We start from the raw sequence: 15,205 nt of genomic DNA on the forward strand, positions 1-15,205 counted from the left end.
ATAATGCCTCAGGTTATCTTTTAGCATTAATAAATATCGTAGTTCTATGGGTTATAATCTAATGTTATAGTTATTTTGTTGCTAAAATTGTTCCAGCTTTGAAAATTGGGAGGAAAATAAGAGTTTTCAAAAATAAATTGAGGCATATCACATTTTTAAGACTTTATTTGAGCAAAAATCAAATAGGGCAGCCTTGAACCAGAAGTCGTTGGGAACCCTCTGCGCACAAGAGTGAGGGGAGAGACTTTATTATAAAGCAAGCTCAGAAGCAAAGCAAGGAAAGCATTTGATTGGCTGTAGCTTAAGCAATTGCCTTATTTGGGAAAACCTAGGTGGCTGTTTGTGACAGGTTGTTCTTGGGTTTTTATTTCTTTTTTTAAAAAAATATTTCTTTATTTATTTGGCTACGTCGGGTATTAGTTGCAGCATGCAGGATCTTTTACTTGGGGCATGAAGGATCTTTTAGTTGCAGCATGTGGGATCTAGCTGACTAGGGATCGAACCCACGCCCCCTGCATTGGGAGCACAGAGTCTTAGCCACTGCACCACCAGTTAAGTCCTGGGTTTTGACTTCTTAATCTTGACATATTATAGGCATAGGTTTTGGTTTGCTTAAGTAGGCTGGTAAGGTACTAGAAGCACCTCAGTCTAATGGCCTCCTTGTTTAATTTAACAGGAGCAAAAACAAATATATAAATATGTATAAATAATTACGTAGCTAAGTCTACATGACTGTAAAGAATGTTGCTCCCAAACTTACACTTAAAAATAAGGTGGCCAAACTGCAAGCTCTGGACAGTTCTTGAAACAGAATGCCAACTAACCAACTAACTCATCCAACTAACTCAAAATCTCAGGAGAGACCTGTGCCTACAGGGAAAGATGAGGTGTGAGCACTAACTTACACGGGGCAGACACCTCTCGAAATGGGTAAGAACATTTCAAGCTACAATAGGCAACAAATTGGTAGAGGCCACATGTGGGCAGGTAAGAATGGGGAGCCCCCTAGGGCAGCAAGTATAGGGGCAGCTTGAACTCTTTTGCAAACTTTTTCTCCATAGGCCCCACTTGATGAGAGCCCTGATAAAGCATTCCTCCTGGTACAGGCCTGGGAGGAGGAACAACAGTTGTTATGGAAAGTGCACAAAATATTTCCTGGATCCTTCTCCTGTATCTTTGCTATGTAACAAAAACTGTAAGTTTAGGAAGAGGGATTCTGTAAAACGTAGCCTATATGGCACTGGTAAAAACCACTGAAGCGGGTGGTGGAGGTGGGATAAACTGGGAGATTGGGATTGACATATATACACTAATATGTATAAAATAGATAACTAATAACCTGCTATATAAAAAAATAAATTAAAAAAAAAAACAGTGAAGCTGGGGGTAGGCAGAAAATAACTTGGTGCGAGGGCAGGGTTACATGCTGATCACAGAACTGGGGAGGAGAGTCAGGAGCACTTGTAAGACTCAGGCATACAGAGTTTGATTAGCACACGCCTAATTAGAATAATAGAGAATACCACTCCAATGCAGACCCCCACCCCTAGACTAATAAGTGTCTAATAAAAGTAGCAGTTGAGGCCTTCCCTGGTGGCGCAGTGGTTGAGAGTCCGCCTGCCAATGCAGGGGACACGGGTTTGTGCCCCGGTCCGGGAAGATCCCACATGCCGCAGAGCAGCTGGGCCCGTGAGCCATGGCCTCTGAGCCTGCGCGTCCGGAGCCTGTGCTCCGCAACGGGAGAGGCCACAACAGTGAGAGGTCCGCGTACTACAAAAAAAAAAAAAAGTAGCAGTTGAATACTAATGAGACCCTCACAAGAGACAGACCCTCTAGAGGGAAGACTGAAAGCTAAGGGTGGAGCAGACATTGAGGAAAACATATGGTCCACTTGAGGGGATGGTTGTGCCTAGAGGAATTTGAAGCCTGTGGTGTACTGAGGGTAACCATAGCAACAGTAAACCTTAAACCTGCCTAATGTGTGATTAGATAAATACAACCCCTACCCTAAACACCTGGCCAAAGGAAAGGTCTGCTCATTACCAAGCATAGAAATTATTTGCCTCAGTTACTACTGTCCTACCCAGGATATCCAGATATTAATAAAACTATGAGTATATGAAAAGGCAAGAGAAAACAACATGTTGGAAAAAGATAAAGCAGCAGATGCAGGTGGAATGATCTGATGAGGAATTTAAAGTGACTGATTAATGTTAAAATTTGTATTAGTTATCTATGGCTGCCTAACATTATTACAAAATTTTAGCCATTTAAAATACTAGTAAGCTTCCCAGAGGCCCCATTATTTGAGAGAATTTGTGAGACCCAACCTTAATGTCGTCAAAGTGCTTTTCGTTTGACTCTATTGAGGCATCAACTTTGATGTTTCTGACGTCTTCAACAGAAGTTATTACCTAGTCTTTATCTCCAGAGCTTGTTTTTCCTGGCAGTGTCCTGGTTTTGAAATCTACTCAGAAGACATTTCTTAATTTTAGCAGTTTTGCTATCTGGAGAGGCTGAGAATTTTTGAAACTGTGAAAATCCTGCCTCATTTTGGTTTAATAGTTTTTCCTTCAGCTTATCTCTCTCTTCTCCCAATTTACTGTAAACACCAGGAAGAAACCAGGCAGCACTTTCAACACTTTACTTGGAAATCTCCTTAGATTAGTTACCCAGTTCATTAGGCACATTTCCTCCTTTCAACATTTCTAAGGATGTTGGTAAACTTTTTGCCATCACATGCATTACTTCTCCTTACAATTTCCAGTTATGTCTTCCTGAGACTGAGTTTCTCAGTTCCTTGCTGACTGTTGGCTAGAGGCCTCCCTTAGTTTCTTGTTTCAAGGGCCTTTCCATATGGTAGATTACAACTTGGCAACTGGCTCCCATCAGAGTAAGCAAGAGCAATCAAGACAGAAGTCACTATATTTTGGTAACCTAATTTCAGAAGTTACATTCAGTTAATTTTGATAGTCACTAGGTCAGCCCATACTCAAGGGGAGGGAATTAAAGAAGGACATGAATAGCAAGAGACAGGGATCACCAGGACCCATTTTAGAGGCTGGCTACCGCAATAACATTGTGATTTTCCTAAATTTACTTGTTCTGATATATTTTCTCTGATTCCTTAATATTGTCTACATAACAATCATATCATTGGCACATAAAATTTTACTTCTTTCTTTCCAATCTGTATGCATTTTATTTTCTTGCATTATTGCACTGGCTAGGACCTCCAACCATTATTGAATAGAGGTAGTAATAGTTGACACTCTTGCCTTATTCCTGAAGTACAAGGAAAGGGACAAAGTGCTCTTTTTTCATCCTCATAGATATGATACTGGAGGTTTTTCATGGATGTTCTTTATTAGATTGAAGAAGTTCCTTCAGTTCCTAGATTGTAGAAGAGTTTTTATTATGAATAGGGTGAAGTTTGACAAATGCCTTTTCTGCATTTAGAGATGATCATGTAAGATTTCTCCTTTATTCTATTAATATGGTGAATTACATCAGTTAATTTTTCAACTCTTCAATAAATCTTGCCTTCCTGGGCTAAACTGAACTTCGATACATTTTCTTTTTGTAACACTGGATTTGCTTTGCTAATTGTTTTTTAAGATTTTTTCCGCTATATTTATTAGATAGATTGGACTGTAATTTTTGTTTTCCATAAATCCTTGTTAGATTTTGGTATTAAGATTATTATGGCTGCTTCATAAAATGAGTATATACTTGAACTGAAAGAAATAACCAGTGAGTATTAGAATGTTAACTTTTGGGGGGTTCAAATTTAAACATGAATTTAAATTATCAGACATCTCACAGCTTTAAGTATTATATATCATGCTGCCTCTTATGCTTTGTTCCTTGGAAAATGTGTTTTATTCTTTTAAAGCAACATTTTTTTATCAGTTTTCTTTATACCTGATCTTTCTTCCTATATTCAGATTCATTTTTGTCGTTTCCATTTTTGATGTCTTAACTATTATGTTAATTTTAGGGGAAATCATGCATTCCATCTTTCATCTCAGACTTCTTATTTCAGGTATAGTTGATGTACAATATTGTATAAGTTTCAGATGTACAACATGTTATCTATGTTCTTTTTGATGGTAGCCATTCTGGCAGGTGTGAGGTGATATCTTATTGTGGTTTTAACTTGCATTTCCCTGATGATTAACAATGTTGAGCATCTTTTCATGTGCCTGTAGGCCATCTGTATATCTTCTTTGGAAAAATGTCTATTCAGATCTCCTGCCCATTTTTTAGTCAGGTTGTTTGCTTTTTTGATGTTGAGTTGTATAAGCTGTTTATACATTTTGAATATTAACCTCTTATCAGTCATATCATTTGCAAATATTTTTTCCCATTCGGTAGGTTGTCTTTTCATTTTGTAGATGGTTTCCTTTGCTGTGCAAAAGCTTTTATGTTTAATTAGGTCCCATTTGTTTATTTTTGCTTTTGTTCCTTTTGCTTTAGGGGATAGATCCATAAATATTGTTACAATTTATGTCAAAGAGTGTTCCGCCTGTATTTTCTTCTAGGAGTTTTATGGTTTCTGGTGTTACATTTAGGTCTTTAATCCACTTTGAGTTTATTTTTGTGTATGGTGTTAGAGAATGTTCTAATTTCATTCTTTTACATGTAGTTGTCCAGTTTTCCGAGCACCATTTACTGAAGAGACTATTTTTTCTCCATTGTATATTCTTGCCTCCTTTGTTGTAGATTAATTGACCATAAGTGCATGGGTTTATTTCTGGACTCTTTATTCTGTTCCTTTGATCTAAGTGTCTTTTTTTATGCCAGCACCATACTGTTCTGATTAGTGCAGCTATGTAGTATAGTCTGAAGTAAGGGAGTGTGATTCCTCCAGTTCTGTTCTTTTTCAAGATTGTTTTGGCTATTCGGGGTCTTTTGTGTTTCCATACAATTTTTAAAAATTATTTGTTCTAGTTCTGTGAAAATGTCCTTTGTATTTTGATAGGGATTGCATTGAATCTGTAAATTGCCTTGGGTAGTATGGTCATTTTAACAATATTAATTTTTCCAATACACGAAAACAGCATATCTTTCCATCTGTTTGTGTTGTCCTCAATTTCTTTCATCAGTGTCTTATGGTTTTCCGAGTACAGGTCTTTTACCTCTTTAGGTTGGTTCATTCCTAGGTTTTTTATTCTTTTTGATGCAATTGTAAATGGAACTTTTTCCCTATTTTCTCTTTCTGATAGTTCATTGTTTGTGTATAGAAAAGTGACATATTTCTGAATATTAATTTTGTATCTTGCAACTTTACTGAACTCATTGATGAGTTCTAGTAGTTTTTGGTGGTATCTTTAGGATTTTCTATGTATAGTATCATATCATCTGCAAACAGTGACAGTTTTGCTTCTTTCTTCCCAATTTGGATTCCTTTGATTTATTTTTCAGTTTTTTTTAAATATGTTCACAGAGTTGTGCAGTCATCACCACGATCAATTTTAGAACATTCTCATTACATCAGAATCAAATCCTGTACCCATTAGCAGCCACTCCTCACTTCTCACCAACCTTCCTGGCCCTAGACAACCACTCTTTAGTTTTGTCTCAATGAATTTGCCTATTTTGGATATTTCATATACATGGAATTATATAATATGTAGTCTTTTTAAACTAGTTTAACTTAGCATGATAATTTCAAAGTTTATTTCTGTGGTAGCATGTATTAGTATCTCATTTCTGTTTATTACCAAATAAATATTAAATTTTATAGGCAGTACCAAATTTAACTTATGTATTCATCTATTGATGGCATTTGGGTTATTTATACTTTTTGATTATTGGATAATGCTGCTGTGAACATACATGCGTAATTTTTTTTTTTTTTTTTTTTTTTTTTTGCGATACACGGGCCTCTCACTGTTGTGGCCTCTCCCGTTGTGGAGCACAGGCTCCAGATGCGCAGGCTCAGCGGCCATGGCTCACGGGCCCAGCCGCTCCCGCATCGGGAGGTGGACTCTCAACCACTGCGCCACCAGGGAAGCCCTATGTGTAAGTTTTTGTGTGGACATACATTTTCATTTCTCTTGGGTACATGTCTAGGAATGCTGGGTCAAATAGTAACTCTGTTTAAGTTTTTGAGGAACTGCCGGACTGTTTTCTGGAGAGGCTGCACCGTTTAATGTTTCCACCAGAAATCTGTGAAGGTTCTTATCTGTCCTTTTGCATAATGGCTAATGATGTTGAACATATTTCCATGTACTTTTTGTCTATTTGTGTATCTTCTTTGAAGAAATATCTATTCAGATCCTTTTAAATTGGGTTGTCTTTTTTAATTTAATATTTATTTATTTATTGGCTGCGTTGGGTCTTCGTTGCTGTGTGCAGGCTTTCTCTAGTTGCGGCGACTGGGGGCTACTCTTCGTTGTGGTGCACAGTCTTCTTGTTGCAGTAGCTTCTCTTGTTGCGGAGCACAGGCTCTAGGCATGCGGGCTTCGGTAGTTGTGGCACCCAGGCTCAGTAGTTGTGGCATGTGGGCTCTAGAGCACAGGCTCAGTAGTTGTGGCAGCACGAGCTTAGTTGCTCTGCGGCATGTGGAGTCTTCCTGGACCAGGGTTCAAACCCGTGTCCCCTGCATTGGCAGGCGGATTCTTAACCTCTGTGCCACCAGGGAAGTCTGGGTTGTCTTTTTATTGTCGAGTTCTCAGTGTTCTTTATATATTCCATTTACAGGTCCTTTATCAGATATATTATTTGCAAAAATTTGATCCCATTCTGTGCATTGTTTTTTTCACTTTCTTGATGGTGTCATTTGAAGCACAAATGTTTTTAAATTTTGATGAAGTCCAATTTATTTTTGTTGTTGTTGCTTGTGTTTTTGGTGTCATATCTAAGAAACCATTGCCTAATTCAAGGTTGTGAAGATTTATGCCTATGTTTTCTTCCACGAGTTTATAGTTTTAGCTTTCACATTTTGGTCTTTAATTCATTTAGAGTTAATTTTTGTAAATGCTCTGAGTTATAGGGGCCCAACTTTATTGTTTTGCATGTGGATAGCAAGTTCTCCCTGCACTGCATGTTGAAAAGACTGTTCTTTCCCTTTGATTTTCTTGTTACCCTGGTTGAAAAATCAATTTATTATAAAAATGAGTGCTTATTTGTTTAATTCATCTATATGTCTGTCTTTATGCCGGTACCACACTCTTGATTATTGTAGTTTTGTAGTAAGTTTTAAAATTGGCAAGGGTGAGACCCCCATCTTTTTCTCCTTTTTCAGGAATATTTTAGGTTTTCTGAGTCCCTTTCATTTCCATATGAGTTTTAGGATTGGATCAATTTATCAATTTCTGCAAATAAACCTGCTGAGATTTTAATAGAGATTGAGTTGAATCTGAAGATCAATGTGGGGAGTACTGCCGTCTTAACAATAGTAAGTCTTCCAGTCATGAACATGGAATGTCTTTCCATTAATACAGGTGTTTAATTTCTTTCGACAATGTTTTTATAGTTTTCAGTGTACAAGTCTTGCTTCTTCTGTTGAATTTATTCCTTTGTGTTTTATTTTTCTTGATGCAGATGTACATGGAATTGTTTCCTTAATTTCTTTTGGAGGTTGTTCACTGTCATTGTATAAACATATAGTTGACTTCTGTATATTAATCTTTTATCCTGTAACCTTGCTGAACTCCTTTATTAGTTGTCATAGTTTTTAAGTGGATTTTTTAGATTTTCTGTGTACAAAATTGTGTCATGTAAAATAGAGATGGTTTGACTTCTTTCTTTAGAATCTAGATACCTTTTATTTCTTTTCCCTGCCTAATTGCCCTGACTATAATCTCTAATACAAAGTTGACTTGCAGTGACGAGAGCAGACATCCTTGACTTGTTTGTGATCACAGGGGGAAAGCACTTAGTTTTTCACCATTAAATATGGTATTAGATGTGGGTTTTTCATAGATGGCCTTTTTCAGGTTGAGGAAGTTTCCTTTTCTTCCTATTTACTGAGGTTTGTTTTTTTTAATCATGAATCATTGTTGGATTTTTTCAAACCCTTTTCTGCATCTATTTAGATGATCATGTGGTTTTTGTCCTTTATTTTATTGGTATGGTATATTACATTAATTGATGTTTGATTATTAAACCAACTTTTCATTCCTGAGTTAAATCCCAGTTAGGCATGATGTATAATCCTTTTTTTTTTTTTAAATGTTCCTGGATTGTGCTTGCTGGTATTTTGTTGAGGATTTTTGCATCTCCATTCATTTGCTGTTGTTTTGTAGTTCTTAGAGCTCTTTTGACATAGATTGCTGTGTTTCTTGTTTCTTAAATCACCTGTGTTCCTTTAGACAGTACATTTTAAATTACAGTCAAATGTTAAAATTTGTAAAGAGGGCATTAAGATGATTTCACTGCCATATATATATATTTGTATAAATATATTTTTTTAATGATGAAAGCTCTTCTTTTTTACCATGCATTTACATTTGCTTAAAAACAATGTATCCCTTTCTGTCTGCTAGATGTCCTGTGAAATCTAGGACATCTAATCTCTCTAAATCTTATCCACTAAGTTAAATTGAGAATTTATAGAATGCTACCAGCATTCTCTGCTTCCAAATATGAGATATCAATCAGGGAAGGAAATTTATCTGGTTGACCATTGGTGAGCTCTAATTAATTCTCTTTGAGATAGAAGCTTCGTTGCCTTGACCTTGTCTTTCACATTAGAAAGACATTTCTGGAGTACCTAGAAGAACATTGGGGATATGTAAAGCCATAAAATAAATCTCTTCCTAGAACATTAGTTTTACTAAAAAGTTTAGAATAGATGGGTATGGGGAAACTTTTTATATTAAAACAGAAAAGATTGTTTTATGGAGAAAAATACAGAATGTGCAGGGATGTTTAAGCTAAAACATAAGCCTTCAGGTTTTTTTGCCATGGTTTTCAGCCCAACCACCCAACTCTAAGTGTATGAATTCTCTTTCCTTGTTAGATAAGAGTACAGTTTGTGGACATTATTGAGAAATACTCTGAGATGTTAAATAAATGCTGAAATGATTATTTCTTTATGAACAGACTATTGTCCTCCTTGTAAATAATTAACAAACCAACACTGGGAATATCCTCTTGACCAGAGTTTTCAACTTTTCTATCCTATTAGTCAAATATTTCCCTTTTTTGTGTTTACGTTCTCATTTTGTTAACTAGCTTATTGCTGTACTCTAAATGAGCTAGAGGATTAGGTATTTTTATGTTACTTTGTGGTCTGAGAATGCTTTGATAAAAAATGTAGATCATGATACCAGATAATTTCTCATACATACACCTCATGGGAAATATTATTGAACATAAATTAAACAGGAAGATATATTTCAGAGTGGATATAAAATCTTGAGTTTGTTTTATTGGCAAGTCCTTTGCATTTAAAGGCTGAATTAATATACTTGCTCCTATTAACTATGCTAATAGGCCACAGAGAAGTCATGCATATCTTTAGATAGGCCTATAGAAGTGTTGCCTTTTGTGCTTAACACAGCTTGTTAAGTTTACAGCCTTCCAGAGCATAATAATTGCTAACGGGTAGTCTAATCATAGCAGTATAACCGCAAAGATTTTCTTTTTTTTTTGAAAAAAAGCCCTGTTTAAATAGTGTAGCAACAAAATTTTCAAATATCTCTAGAAACTAAATTTAGGAAAGAGTGGTTCTTCTGGATAGAGCACTTTAAGTTTTGGGAGAAGCTCATCATAGCCACTAGCATTATTGAATATATGTACAAGCATTTTTTGCCGTCAGTGATCCCTAGAGTTTTCATGGATTTTCTTCCGGTTTGACATAGGGAGTAAGTAAATGCTGGGGTATATGTTCTGACCTGGCAGTCTCTAGACATACTTTCTTCATTTACTTTAATGTTAGGTAAATGTGGCAGTGTATTTTGTTGTTACTGTTTTTATGACCTTGGAAGCCTTGCTTTCTTGAACAAACAAATCTTTGGGTCATTCCTCATATTTATTTGGCTTTTATGAATGGAATTGAAATGACAGGGGCCATTGTGAATTTCCTTTCGGATATCTCATAACTGGATAAACTTACTGTGATTATTTTTTCCTATAGTAGGCATTCAGTTAATATTTTTTAATAAGTAAATGAAAATGAATCTTCTCTTATCTGCTTATGGGTTTTCCTCTTAAGTTTCATCTTTAAGATTTGACCAATCTAAACAGGGAGAGAATTTGCCACATATTTTCTCACCTTGACAGTGTTTATTCTCTCCTTATAATATATAGCATTACCTATTTCATCTTTCTTTTATGCATAATCTTACAGATTCATCACTTCTTTTGTTTTACGTTAACCTCATGCAAAATTTTGCATCGTTACACTTTTTAATATTTCTCTTGTCATCCTCTTCCACTGCCTCTTTCAGCCTATGGCTGTAGCTTTTGCATAGATTACAGTATTGTATGCCTTGTAGCCTGACCAGATGTTTGTTAACTTCTTTCTTATTTCTTTACAAATGCTCTCCATATTTGTAAAGGACATATATATAGTTCCAGTATGTTTATAGTATAGTAAAGGAAATTATAGAACTTAAGCTGGAAAGAATTTTTTAAATTGTCTAGTCTAGCCTTTTTTGTTTATGAGTGGGAGTAATGATGCCCGGAGAAATAAGCATGCTTTGCCACAGTCACCATATGTACGTGGTTTTCTGATTTACAGTGTTGGGGTGTACTTGATCTGGAACAGTTTCCTAGCAAAGGTGTTTCAGAAGCCGGTTGATAGACTGAAGAGGAGCAATTTAGATGATAGAATGAATTAATGGTTCAAATGTTTGACAATTTTAGAAAAAACTTAAGAGGCAGTGGGGAATTACTGTGAAAGATGTTAGTACAAATGCGGTTGAGGATAATGACAAGAAAAGTGAAGGCATTGTAAAAAGATGGCAACAAGGTAGCAGGCTAACCTGAGACCAGATTATAAATCCTCTACGTATGTGTATATTTGTTCTTTGTTTAGTTGTGTGGATTCCTTGTAATTGTATCAGTATTAGAGATTATGCTTGTAGAAAGAAGGTCCTGAGTGCCATACATGAGCCTAGTAGTATGCTAAATGTAAATAATACGAGTCGGGAAAATGATTTGAATGTCATGATAAGCAAGCAAAAATAAAGCTATTTTTTGAACATTACTATATGCCATGCACTTTCACACAAATTAATTCAAAGACAAGATGCAATCAACTCTTGAACATTCAAAATTCTAATTTTCATTCTGTTATTTCATTGATCTTAATATCTCCACCAGAAAGCTAGCAACAAAGAAAAGGCTGTGGAGTTCATGTTATTCAGAAATTGCTCTGGTGGAGTACAGGTGTGGGAGGAAATAAATTTAGATGCTCAAAGAAAAGATTTGGCTTCCCTGTGGATTTCACTAACACATATCCCTTTGTGATCTTATAAAATAAAATGTGTTGTACTCTCTTTGGAGAATTAATCACCAGTGACAGAAATTCAGAGCCAACATCTCTGTTCACAGAGTAACATGAAAATTAGGGTTGTCATTTTAAGGTAAGTTTTAATGTTTAGCTTTTTTTTCCCCTCTCTGTGCTCTTATCAGAAATCACCCATTTTTGATAGGATTGAGTTGGAATACCTTTCAGAGTTAAGCATTAAAGTTACATATTTTTGGTCAGTGTTTTTTACTTTATAACCCCATTTTGAATTAAGAATAAATGTGCAAACCTTTTTTTATCTTAATGCCATTAAAAAATTCCAGTCCTGTTATTTATATGCTACTGAAGATTGCAGTGTATCAGTACCAGGAAAAAGTAAAATCACCTATGTATGTTTAATGCAATATTTAAGCAGTATATATGTTGTTTATTTTATTGACAGGATTTAAATAGAAGTATGAAAAAGATCTAAATCAAAATAAATTGTGCCTTATTTGATAATCAAGAGATGAAACCTTTGTTTTAAAAATTGGATAGTTTTCTCTTCTGGGTCATAATTGGGAACCCATAAAGTATAGGACTTTCCATATTTAAGACAATTCTGATTATTGCAAAAATTTTTGATGTAAAAACCACATGCATATTTTATTACAAAGGTGTGGAATATTGCCTTGTGAAAGGTTAATTTTAAAAAATTCAAAAAACATAAAGTATCCCTGAAGAAACCAGCATACCTCTGGAATAAATCTAGTTTTGGTAAACCACAGCTGTAGGCACATATTTTATTTTATTCTCATGGGCATTTTCTTTTCACTTGTATTTCTTTCAGAGTAAGTGAGGAAAAGGAAGTAACAGAAGAAAGACTCAAAGCTGAGCAGGAATCATTTGAGAAGAAGATCAGGCAGTTGGAAGAACAGAATGAGCTGATCATAAAAGAAAGGGAAGATATCCTTTTTGAAAGTCCTCTTTTTTAACGTGCAGAAAGTTTGACTCTTTCATGAAGAAAATGTAAACTCCAGAGAAATAATTGTTTTAATTTATAACAGAGAGTAAATCTGCATGGGCTGCCAGTTTTAGGCAATCAGAACGACACTTAACAGCATGTGTTGTTGCTTCCTTTGTGCTTGATACAGTCGTCCAGCTGTTCCACTGCTGCTATTATACTGTGGAGCACACATTTGTCAATTCAAAGAGACAATAAGAAATTTGGGCATTAAAATGTAGTGTTGGAACTTTATTAAATTCCGTTCCACTACTGTAATTGAGCCTGAACCCTTTTTGTCTTTGGTATTCTTTCTAGCTAAAGCTTTGACAGTTCTAAGGAATTCTATTCTGAAATCATAAAAATAAAAAAAATCTGTTGTAACTTATAGATGTTGTAATTGATAAATGTTTATACTGCAACATAATACTACCAAACTATTCTCATGGAAGAGAAAACTATTGGGTTTAGAATTAGAGAGAGGGTTATGTGTGTGTGAGTGTAAATATGTATAATTTCATTATTTGTAAGAAAGTAAAATTAAAAATGATGTTTTAACTTAAGAATTGTACTTCAAGGGATATATGAGTTGAAATAAGCATATTTCTGAAGTTTGTTTTGACTGGGTAGATACTTATCTTTGGGTGTTTTTTGCAGTGACATTGGTATAAAAGAGAAGTGACTGTCCCTAAAGTTAGGATGCTGGATCTGCCAGCTAAAGGAGTATGTGAATGCTTAAAGGAACGATTGTCCTTATTGTCAGTAGCATCATTTACTTGATTTTTAAAAAATTTTTTTTTTGATGTTGATCATTTTTTAGGTCTTTATTGAATTTGTTACCATATTTCTTCTGTTTTATGTTTTGGTTTTTTGGCCCCAAGGCATGTGGGATCTTAGCTCCCTGACCAGGGATTGAACCTGCACCCCCTGCATTGGAAGGTAAAATCTTAACCACTGGACCACCAGGGAAGTCCCCCATTTACTTGATTTTAATAATTTTTTTGAAGATTCTTTGAGTGTCAAAAATGATCATGTATTGACAGTAACTATACCTTTGTGAAAACCAGGGAAATAGAAGCATAAAGATAAATTAATTCACTGGGGAAGAAAGCACAAAAAATAACTATAAAAATTGAGTTCTGAGCTTGTATTTTTTAAACAGTGGGTGTGTGTGATTGCAAATTAATAGAATCAGAATTCTCCGATTTGATTTTTGGACTAGAACATTTGTTAGTTTTATGGGCCCCACAGTTCGAAAGGAGTACTTTTTCAATTTTTTTTTTCTATATTTCTTTAGCATTTGAATAATCATCTTGGACCTTCTCTTTTCTTTGCTTTCATTGACTTTATTGTGCTGGGTTGTCAACTCTCAGGCTACGCCCCCACCTCTGTGATTTTCTTCTTGCTACTTTTCTCTCTTGGTTAAAATAGCACTGTTTAGTCAGAATTCACATCTGTGCTCAGCCAGTGTTAGTCTTTCACTTTGCAAAAGGAATAGTGACTCAGGACCCTAGCACTTTCAAGAAAAGGTGGACTAGGAATGCTTTTATTTGTAACAGAAGTCCACTTTACAGGGTCTATTTCTTTGCACTAACAATTCTGGAGATAAGTGGCCTCTGGCACTGGTTCAGTGGCTTAAAGTTTTCAGTGCTGGATCCATACAGTTCTCTTAGCTTCTTCTAATGGTTGCAGGATTCCAGGTTTCAAGGTGGTTGCTCCAATTCCTGGTATTACATTTTCATTAAGGCAGAAAGACAGAGGAAGGAAGACATTCTGGTAGTTGTGACTCCCTATCCTTTTTCAAAATACATAAAATCTTTCTCAGGGCATTTCCCTCGACGATGCCCCCCAGCAGTCTTTCATGAGATATTTATTGTCCTGAACTTTATCACATGGGCATGCTAATCTGCAAGGGAGGCTGAGGAAGTGAGCGTTTAGTTTATCCAATTTAGACAGTGGGAGGCAGCAGGGAAGGAGATTGGAAATGAAGTCAGCCTCCAACTCTGGTAGCAGAAGTAGGGGAAATTGAAATCACTTAAAAAAAATTTTTTTTTAATTTTTATTTTTCTGGCTGCTCCATGCGGCATGTGGGATCTTAGTTCCCCAACCAGGGGTAGAACCCATGCCCCCTGCACTGGGAGCACGGAGTCTTAACCACTGGACCGCTAGGGAAGTCCCTGAAATCACTTTTTAAATACAGAGGAGGTGGTGATACCTTGATCTCCCCGGAGCAAGATAAATAAATAAATAAATATTATGTCAAGTGGAATTGGGGTGAGTTGGAGAAATAAGGTGAGAGAAGGAGGAGTTAGCAGACAATTTAGAAATCCTGGCCACAGTTAGAGTGCGACCTTGTTTATCTGTATGCTTAACAAAAATGTGTGGCTGTCTGATAAAGCAGAATTTAACTTTGGTGGACTATTACATTTAGCACTCTTCAGGATCAAGATTAATTGTATTTAGTGTTGAAGCAGTCTAAACTCAGCATGGTTATGGACAGAATAGTTTCTTCTATCAGGATGAACATTAAGATACCCCCAGGTGATTGTAGTGACACAGTTTTTCCTGTTTTCTTAGCACATAGGTCAGCAAACTACTGCCATGGGCCAGATCTATCAGGGTGCCAGCTAAGTGCAGCCACACACATTCATTTATGTATCTTCTGTGGCTGTTCTTGCGCTACAACTGCAAGTGGTGCAGTTGCAACAAAGACCCTGTGGCCTACATAGCCCGAAATATTTACTATCTGGCCCTCAGCAGAAAAGTTTGCTCACCCCCATCTACCTTATAAGATT

General features: G+C 35.9%; 1 protein-coding gene across 2 annotated transcripts in view; it reads left to right on the plus strand.

The window, feature by feature from the left end:
* Positions 1-15,205, plus strand: part of KIAA1328 (KIAA1328 ortholog) — a 383,661-nt gene that overhangs the window by 45,287 nt on the left and 323,169 nt on the right. For both annotated transcript variants that reach the window (XM_060118274.1, XM_060118275.1), the window contains exon 5: positions 12,258-12,373. In XM_060118274.1, the coding sequence (XP_059974257.1) occupies positions 12,258-12,373 (116 nt within the window). The remainder of the gene's footprint in view (positions 1-12,257; positions 12,374-15,205) is intronic.

The sequence above is a fragment of the Mesoplodon densirostris genome, chromosome 15 (assembly GCF_025265405.1).
Source record: "Mesoplodon densirostris isolate mMesDen1 chromosome 15, mMesDen1 primary haplotype, whole genome shotgun sequence".
NCBI classification, from domain to species: Eukaryota; Metazoa; Chordata; class Mammalia; order Artiodactyla; family Ziphiidae; genus Mesoplodon; species Mesoplodon densirostris.